Source organism: Gobio gobio (genome assembly GCF_949357685.1).
Source record: "Gobio gobio genome assembly, chromosome: 9".
In the NCBI taxonomy this organism is placed as follows: domain Eukaryota; kingdom Metazoa; phylum Chordata; class Actinopteri; order Cypriniformes; family Gobionidae; genus Gobio; species Gobio gobio.
The window spans coordinates 1,918,150-1,928,149 of record NC_137115.1 but is presented as its reverse complement, the minus strand read 5'-3'; the positions used below and the strand labels follow the sequence as shown (position 1 = coordinate 1,928,149).

Sequence of the window (10,000 nt, the reverse complement as noted above, 5' to 3'; positions counted from 1 at the left end):
GACGCCGCTTTTTACTAAACATTTCACTACAAAATGCCACTCTGAGATTCAAATGAGTCTATGAGTCATGAAGAATGGTGAGTCAAATGAATCCTCTGAACGAACCAACTCACGCAAATGAATCTGTGAGTCATGAAGAATGGTAAGTCAAATTAATCCTCTGAATGAACCAACTCACTCAAATGAATCTGTGAGTCATGAAGAAAGGTGAGTCAAATTAATCATCTGAACGAACCAACTCACTCAAATGAATCTGTGAGTCACGAAGAATGGTGAGTCAAATGAATCATCTAAATGAACCAACTCACTCAAATGAGTCTGTGAGTCATGAAGAATGGTGAGTCAAATGAATCCTCTGAACGAACCAACTCACTGAAATGAATCTGTGAGTCATGAAGAATGGTGAGTCAAATGAATCCTCTGAACGAACCAACTCACTCAAATGAGTCTGTGAGTCATGAAGAATGGTGAGCCAAATTAATCCTCTGAACGAACCAACTCACTCAAATGAGTCTGTGAGTCATGAAGAATGGTGAGTCAAATGAATCATCTGAATGAACCAACTCACTCAAATGAATCTGTGAGTCATGAAGAATGGTGAGTCAAATGAATCATCTGAACGAACCAACTCACTCAAATGAATCTGACTTTCAAAACACCACAACATCAACATCGTAAAAAAATGACTCTTAAAAATAAAAGGTGCTTTATGGGCATTGATGGTTCCATGAAGAGCCGTTAACGCATTGAATCTTTCCATCTCACAAGATTTTTTTAATAATTTAGGTTTTCACACCTGTAGAATATTTGCTTTGATCTGAAACACTGCATTTGTTACAATGTTCCATTTTCTTCTTGATTCGGTTCGCAAGGCAACATTTGCCAAACTGTGTCTATCCAAGTCACATGTGATTAAAACTGTCCTCTAATTGGTCAGAGTTTCCTCTGCGTCATCCATCAAGATGTTTGCTTTGTGGCTTTATCTGTAGCTGTGGCCACACATGCAAACACATTTCCTGTTATGAATTATGATACTACTTGATTTGTTGGTCCATAGGGTCGGATTGCTTTCTCAACCGAACTGCCCTAGAGTTCGTTTTCTATTGGGCCGAGACCACCTCGTTCAGGCTCTTCAATGGCATCGCTGTGAAAACCCCTTTCAGAACCTTCCGAGAGTCTAGTGAAAAACCAGAAACCTAGAACCAGAAACCTAGAGTCTAGAGGAAAAGCTTCAGATAAATGCGGTCAGTTAGTAGCATCTCTACCTTGAGTTAGTAACTCCCCAACATCGCCCACCACAACCAGCAGAACGAGGAACATGACGAGGTATACAGGTGCTGGTCATTTAATTAGAATATCATCAAAAAGTTGATTTATTTCACTAATTCCATTCAAAAAGTGAAACTTGTATATTGTATTCATTCATTACACACAGACTGATATATTTTAAATGTTTATTTATTTAAATTTTGATGATTATAACAGACAACTAAGGAAAATCCCAAATTCAGTATCTCAGAAAATTAGAATTTTACTTAAGACCAATATAAAGAAAGGGTTTTTAGAGATCTTGTCCAGCTGAAGAGTATGAGCATGTCCAGCACTCAATGCTCAGCTGGGGCTGGTTTAGCCTGAATTACTGCAGCGATGCGGCATGAGGAGACCAGACTGAGGCTCTGCTCAGGTGTTATGAGCCCAGGTGGCTCTGATAGTGGCCTTCAGCTCTTCTGCATATCGCATCTTCCTCTTCACAGATGTTCTCTGGGGTTAAGGTCAGGCGAGTTTGCTGGCCAATTAAGAACAGGGATACCATGGTCCTTAAACCAGGCACTGGTTGTTTTGGCACTGTGTGCTGGTCCCAGTCCTGTTGGAAAATGAAATCTACATCTCCATAAAGTTGGTCAGCAGGAAGCATGAAGTGCTCTAAAAGTTCCTGGTATACGGCTGCGTTGACCTCTGACCTCAGAAAACACAGTGGACCAACACCAGCGCATGACATGGCACCCCAAACCATCACTGACTGTGGAAACTTTACACTGGACCTCAAGAAACGTGGATTGTGTGCCTCTCCTCTCTTCCTCCAGACTCTGGGACCCTGATTTCCAAAGGAAATGCCAAATTTACTTTCATCAGAGAACATAACTTTGGACCACTTTCTGTCTTTAGCCCAGGCGAGACGCTTCTGACGCTGTCTGTTGTTCAAGAGTGCGACAGCTGAAACCCATGTCTTGCATACATCTGTATGTAGTGGTTCTTGAAGCACTAACTCCAGCTCCAGTCCACTCTTTGTGAATCTCCACCACATTTTTGAATGGGTTTTGTTTCTCAATCCTCTCCAGGGTGCGGTTATCCCTATTGCTTGTACACTTTTTTCTAGCACATCTTTTCCTTCCCTTCGCCTCTCTATTAATGTGCTTGGACACAGAGCTCTGAGAACAGCCAGCCTCTTTTGCAATGACCTTTTGTGTCTTGCCCTCCTTGTGTGTCAATGGTTGTCTTCTGGACAGCTGTCAGGTCAGCTTCTTCCCCATGATCGTGTCGCCTACAGAACTAGACTGAGAGACCATTATAGGCCTTTGCAGGTGTTTTGAGTTCATCAGCTGATTAGAGTGTGTCTTCAATAGTCAACCTTTTCTCAATATTTCTCAGAGATACTGAATTTGGGATTTTCCTTAGTTGTCTGTTATAATCATCAAAATTAAAAGAAATAAAGGTTTGAAATATATCAGTCTGTGTGTAATGAATTAATATAATATACAAGTTTCACTTTCTGAATGGAATTAGTGGAATAAATCAACTTTTTGATGATATTCTAATTATATGACCAGCACCTGTATTTGAGAAAGTGACTGTTCAGTATTTTGAATCAAGAGCCATTGGAAAAGCAAAATCACACACACACACACACAGAACAAATCAAATGTGCCGAACCTGCAAAGGCTTTCGATATGCGCTCTTTCTTCCACTCCCAGGGCTGATCGTACTCCTCTGGCGGCCTCTCGTCGTCCTGCGGTAATCTGCTCTCCCGGGAACACAGGCCTCCGTCCGCATCTCCGCCGTTCTCCTCCGGCTCGTACGGAGTGTCGTATAGAGGCAGCTGCCGATCCGGACCGTCTTTAGGAGCACGACTACCTCGGATTTCTGTCACATGAAGAGAGGAGAGGACTGGGTTAAATTCACCATGAAATCGAAATGGACAATCTTTGTTTTTATTATGGAATATATCAGGGTTTGTTCTAAATGATTTATTGGTGCACATCATTATTGTTTTAATAAAGCATGATTTCTCTGATGCTGAGGGCAGGGCAACCTGTCACTCCCATGAGATCCACCAATAGCATGTCAATTCCCCATGGACACAATCAAGCCCCGCCCTACATTTGTTCTTGTTTGAGAGGCGTTTCATGCGGATATACGGCACAATAGAGGAGAAAAGATGAGTGTAACTTTCCTTTGAGTATCAAGATTGATATTTTCAGTCAAAGTACAGCATTTCTTTTTCCAAAGTTCCCTGTCATTTAGCTGCAGGGTGCCCATTCAGACAGTTTAATTATACATTCAAGTTTTTTTCAATGTTAAGTGCTTAAAAGCTTCAGTCAAATGAACCAAAACAAGCTCAAAACATGCAGTGTTTAATAGTGAGACCTGCAGTGTTCAGAGGAAACCAGCTGTGAAAAGCCCCGGGAGTCTCATCTGAACACAACAGAGATCGCCTGAACTAGGGCTGCTCAAAACGGTTAATTTTCCCGCCCGACAACCGCCGCTCATTATCCGATTATTAACCGTTAACTGATAAGATTATAATATTGAATTGGCATTAAATAAATATACAATTGAAGAGTGTCTGTGACCCGTTAAAAAGACACTTTTTTCCCACGGGTTTATTTTACTGTGCAAACCGCAGCATACAGAACAGATCAACAACAACATCAGAACCTGGATTCACATTATCAAATGTTCACGCACACGCAGCGTTTCTGACAACAGAGAAAAACTGAATAAAATATTTAAAAGCTTCCGTTTGAAGCTTTGAAGAACCGGAAGTTTTTTTCCCGTCAAACTAATTTTTTTTCATCATATAAAAATAGCAGGCCTACTTCAATCCACACCTTGACTGGTTTTAAAAAAATGTTAAAGTAGCATGTCTAAGTGGTGCAGGGGCGCGAGAAGTGGGAGTGCTGCAAAGGATTTCAAAGGATTGTAAATGCAATGCACATTTTTGTTCATTTTATTCATTTTTAAAATGTAATAATTTATTTGTAATAGACATTTTAAGTGGCCCATTAAAAAGTATTATTTATTTGTTGAATTATGTTTTTAAAACAATTCCGTTAATTTCTGAATCTCATTCCGCTCAGCACTGCACGCTCAACCCAGAACTCAATTTGTGACATGCTGGATAAAATATAGGTCTATCTGAAATAAATGGTTAGATTAATAGTTACACTGGAGAGACTGCGTTACACTGGAGACACTGAGTTAACCTGGAGCGACTGCGTTACACTGGAGACACTGCGTTACACTGGAGAGACTGAGTTACACTGGAGAGACTGCGTTACACTGGAGCGACTGCGTTACACTGGAGCGACTGCGTTACACTGGAGCGACTGCGTTACACTGGAGACACTGAGTTAACCTGGAGCGACTGCGTTACACTGGAGACACTGCGTTACACTGGAGCGACTGCGTTACACTGGAGCGACTGCGTTACACTGGAGCGACTGCGTTACACTGGAGCGACTGCGTTACACTGGAGAGACTGAGTTACACTGGAGAGGCTGCGTTACACTGGAGAGACTGAGTTACACTGGAGCGACTGCGTTACACTGGAGCGACTGCGTTACACTGGAGAGACTGCGTTACACTGGAGCGACTGCGTTACACTGGAGCGACTGCGTTACACTGGAGCGACTGCGTTACACTGGAGCGACTGCGTTACACTGGAGAGACTGCGTTACACTGGAGAGACTGCGTTACACTGGAGAGACTGCGTTACACTGGAGCGACTGCGTTACACTGGAGCGACTGCGTTACACTGGAGCGACTGCGTTACACTGGAGAGACTGCGTTACACTGGAGAGACTGAGTTACACTGGAGCGACTGCGTTACACTGGAGCGACTGCGTTACACTGGAGCGACTGCGTTACACTGGAGAGACTGAGTTACACTGGAGACACTGAGTTAACCTGGAGCGACTGCGTTACACTGGAGACACTGCGTTACACTGGAGAGACTGAGTTACACTGGAGCGACTGCGTTACACTGGAGCGACTGAGTTACACTGGAGCGACTGCGTTACACTGGAGCGACTGCGTTACACTGGAGAGACTGCGTTACACTGGAGCGACTGCGTTACACTGGAGCGACTGCGTTACACTGGAGCGACTGCGTTACACTGGAGCGACTGCGTTACACTGGAGCGACTGCGTTACACTGGAGCGACTGAGACTGCGTTACACTGGAGAGACTGCATTACACTGGAGAGACTGCGTTACACTGGAGAGAATGCGTTACACTGGAGACTGAGTTACACTGGAGAGACTGAGTTACACTGGAGAGACTGCGTTACACTGGAGAGAATGCGTTACACTGGAGAGACTGAGTTACACTGGAGAGACTGCGTTACACAGGAGAGACTGAGTTACACTGGAGAGACTGCATTACACTGGAGAGACTGCGTTACACTGGAGCGACTGCGTTACACTGGAGAGACTGAGTTACACTGGAGAGACTGAGTTACACTGGAGAGACTGCGTTACACTGGAGAGACTGAGTTACACTGGAGAGACTGAGTTACACTGGAGAGACTGCGTTACACTGGACAGACTGCGTTACACTGGAGAGACTGCGTTACACTGGAGCGACTGCGTTACACTGGAGAGACTGCGTTACACTGGAGAGACTGAGTTACACTGGAGAGACTGAGTTACACTGGAGAGACTGAGTTACACTGGAGAGAATGAGTTACACTGGAGAGACTGAGTTACACTGGAGAGACTGAGTTACACTGGAGAGACTGAGTTACACTGGAGAGACTGAGTTACACTGGAGAGACTGCGTTACACTGGAGAGACTGCGTTACACTGGAGAGACTGAGTTACACTGGAGAGACTGAGTTACACTGGAGAGACTGCGTTACACTGGAGCGACTGCGTTACACTGGAGAGACTGAGTTACACTGGAGAGACTGAGTTACACTGGAGAGACTGAGTTACACTGGAGAGACTGCGTTACACTGGAGAGACTGCGTTACACTGGAGAGACTGCGTTACACTGGAGAGACTGCGTTACACTGGAGAGACTGAGTTACACTGGAGAGACTGAGTTACACTGGAGAGACTGAGTTACACTGGAGAGACTGAGTTACACTGGAGAGGCTGCGTTACACTGGAGAGACTGAGTTACACTGGAGAGACTGAGTTACACTGGAGAGAATGCGTTACACTGGAGAGACTGAGTTACACTGGAGAGAATGCGTTACACTGGAGAGGCTGCGTTACACTGGAGAGACTGCGTTACACTGGAGAGACTGCGTTACACTGGAGAGACTGCGTTACACTGGAGAGACTGCTTTACACTGTAGAGACTGCGTTACACTGGAGAGGCTGCGTTACACTGGAGAGACTGAGTTACACTGGAGAGGCTGCGTTACACTGGAGAGACTGAGTTACACTGGAGAGACTGAGTTACACTGGAGAGACTGCGTTACACTGGAGAGACTGAGTTACACTGGAGAGACTGAGTTACACTGGAGAGACTGAGTTACACTGGAGAGACTGAGTTACACTGGAGAGACTGAGTTACACTGGAGAGACTGCGTTACACTGGAGCGACTGCGTTACACTGGAGAGACTGAGTTACACTGGAGAGACTGAGTTACACTGGAGAGACTGAGTTACACTGGAGAGACTGCGTTACACTGGAGCGACTGCGTTACACTGGAGAGACTGCGTTAAACTGGAGAGACTGCGTTAAACTGGAGCGACTGCATTACACTGGAGAGACTGCGTTACACTGGAGAGACTGAGTTACACTGGAGAGACTGAGTTACACTGGAGAGACTGCGTTAAACTGGAGCGACTGCGTTACACTGGAGAGACTGCGTTAAACTGGAGAGACTGCGTTAAACTGGAGCGACTGCATTACACTGGAGAGACTGAGTTACACTGGAGAGACTGAGTTACACTGGAGAGACTGAGTTACACTGGAGAGACTGCGTTACACTGGAGCGACTGCGTTACACTGGAGAGACTGAGTTACACTGGAGAGACTGAGTTACACTGGAGAGACTGAGTTACACTGGAGAGACTGCGTTACACTGGAGAGACTGCGTTACACTGGAGAGACTGCGTTAAACTGGAGAGACTGCGTTACACTGGAGCGACTGCGTTACACTGGAGAGACTGAGTTACACTGGAGAGACTGAGTTACACTGGAGAGACTGAGTTACACTGGAGAGACTGAGTTACACTGGAGCGACTGAGTTACACTGGAGAGACTGAGTTACACTGGAGCGACTGAGTTACACTGGAGAGACTGCATTACACTGGAGAGACTGAGTTACACTGGAGAGACTGCGTTACACTGGAGAGACTGCGTTACACTGGAGAGACTGAGTTACACTGGAGAGACTGCGTTAAACTGGAGCGACTGCATTACACTGGAGAGACTGAGTTACACTGGAGAGACTGCGTTACACTGGAGAGACTGAGTTACACTGGAGAGACTGCGTTACACTGGAGAGACTGCTTTACACTGGAGAGACTGCGTTAAACTGGAGCGACTGCATTACACTGGAGAGACTGCGTTACACTGGAGAGACTGAGTTACACTGGAGAGACTGCTTTACACTGGAGAGACTGCGTTAAACTGGAGCGACTGCATTACACTGGAGAGACTGCGTTACACTGGAGAGACTGAGTTACACTGGAGAGACTGCGTTACACTGGAGAGACTGAGTTACACTGGAGAGACTGCGTTACACTGGAGAGACTGCTTTACACTGGAGAGACTGCGTTACACTGGAGAGACTGCGTTAAACTGGAGAGACTGCGTTAAACTGGAGCGACTGCATTACACTGGAGAGACTGCGTTACACTGGAGAGACTGAGTTACACTGGAGAGACTGCATTACACTGGAGAGACTGAGTTACACTGGAGAGACTGCGTTACACTGGAGAGACTGCGTTACACTGGAGAGACTGCGTTAAACTGGAGCGACTGCATTACAATGGAGAGACTGAGTTACACTGGAGAGACTGCGTTACACTGGAGAGACTGCATTACACTGGAGAGACTGAGTTACACTGGAGAGACTGCATTACACTGGAGAGACTGAGTTACACTGGAGAGACTGAGTTACACTGGAGAGACTGCATTACAATGGAGAGACTGAGTTACACTGGAGAGACTGCATTACACTGGAGAGACTGCATTACACTGGAGAGACTGAGTTACACTGGAGAGACTGCGTTACACTGGAGAGACTGCGTTAAACTGGAGAGACTGCGTTAAACTGGAGCGACTGCATTACACTGGAGAGACTGCGTTACACTGGAGAGACTGAGTTACACTGGAGCGACTGCGTTACACTGGAGACACTGCGTTACACTGAAGAGACTGAGTTACACTGGAGCGACTGCGTTACACTGAAGAGACTGAGTTACACTGGAGAGACTGAGTTACACTGGAGAGACTGAGTTACACTGGAGAGACTGAGTTACACTGGAGAGACTGCGTTACACTGGAGAGACTGCGTTACACTGGAGAGAATGCGTTACACTGGAGAGATTGCGTTACTGGAAACTGGACAAAAATCTGTTACCCTTCACTACAAAACACAGAAATCATCGCGTCAGTCCAGTATGCATCTTTGATCAACAGATAGCAGTTTCTCGGCCCCTCTCTCTAAAACCATTGCCTCTCTCTCCTTCTCTGGGGTGGCATGAAGCTGTTAGCAGCCGCTCCTAATGGTATGGTACAATGCAGAGACGCTCATGGAATGAAATATAACACCACACCGCTGCATAATTGCCTCTCTGCTCAAGGGAGCTCTTGCGGAAAACTGAGAAAAGTGTAGAGACTACAGAGAGAGAGATGCTTTGAGAGAAATCTTCATATAAGCCTCGCTCCTTACATTATCTTCTTAAGTCATGACAACAACATTTTGGCGACCAAACATTTTTGGCCGAAACAATAATTGGAATAGCTTTGGAGGGTGAAATCATTTACTTAGTGCTTCTCCAATGGCACATTTTGACTGTCAGCGTCTCTTTCTTGCACACAGCATGGATAAACGACATCAGGTAAACATGTCAGCGCTGGGTTGACAATGTCAATTTCTTGTTTTCAATCAATTCCAATATAGATTCTTAAATCTCAAGATCAATATTTCAGTCTATGCTGTTTTCTGCTTCACTAAACATTATTTGAAGCTCCTGCCGTCCAATAATTGCAATAAGCTTTGTTACTTTCAGCTTTCAAATTCTGAGACTCACATATTCACACAATAATTGTGAAAAAAATTACTATATTACATATTTAATATATTTTTACTTAAGCTGTTCTTCAATATTTAAGGTGTTTAAATAAGTTAGTCATGAAAAAAAGAATTACAACCACCATATAAATGTCTAAATAATATCAAAACGTTAATATAAAACCTGCCTCATGTGCAATTTAAACAACAATTCAGTACAACTCACTTTTTGAGTTAGCATTAAATAAATTCATAATCTATTGCAAAGAAGATCTCTAACTCTTACTGCATCACACACACCTGCATGTGCAGCTGTAAGACATTTTACAACCAAAAGAGTGTGAGCAAGCACCACGGCATCCCGAGTTAAGGTCAGAGAGGCTTTAATCACCCGCGGGAAGAGCAGGAGTGTGTCTTAAGAGCTCAAACAGGACCTCGTCCGGGCATGTTATTACTGTTTGGACAAATGTGTGTATCTGCCCGAGCTCATAGAGGTCATTACCGAGATCCAGCGGAACCGA

The 10,000-nt window shown here is 44.8% G+C and overlaps 1 protein-coding gene across 7 annotated transcripts in view; it reads right to left on the bottom strand.

Annotated features, from left to right (window-relative positions):
- Positions 1-10,000, bottom strand: part of shf (Src homology 2 domain containing F) — a gene marked incomplete at its 3' end in the record, with an annotated part of 198,026 nt that overhangs the window by 69,057 nt on the left and 118,969 nt on the right. For all 7 annotated transcript variants that reach the window (XR_013817237.1, XR_013817238.1, XR_013817239.1 and 4 more), the window contains exon 3: positions 2,932-3,141. Coding sequence is in view for 4 of the 7 variants with exons in the window: in XM_079825888.1 (XP_079682014.1) it covers positions 2,932-3,141 (210 nt within the window). The remainder of the gene's footprint in view (positions 1-2,931; positions 3,142-10,000) is intronic.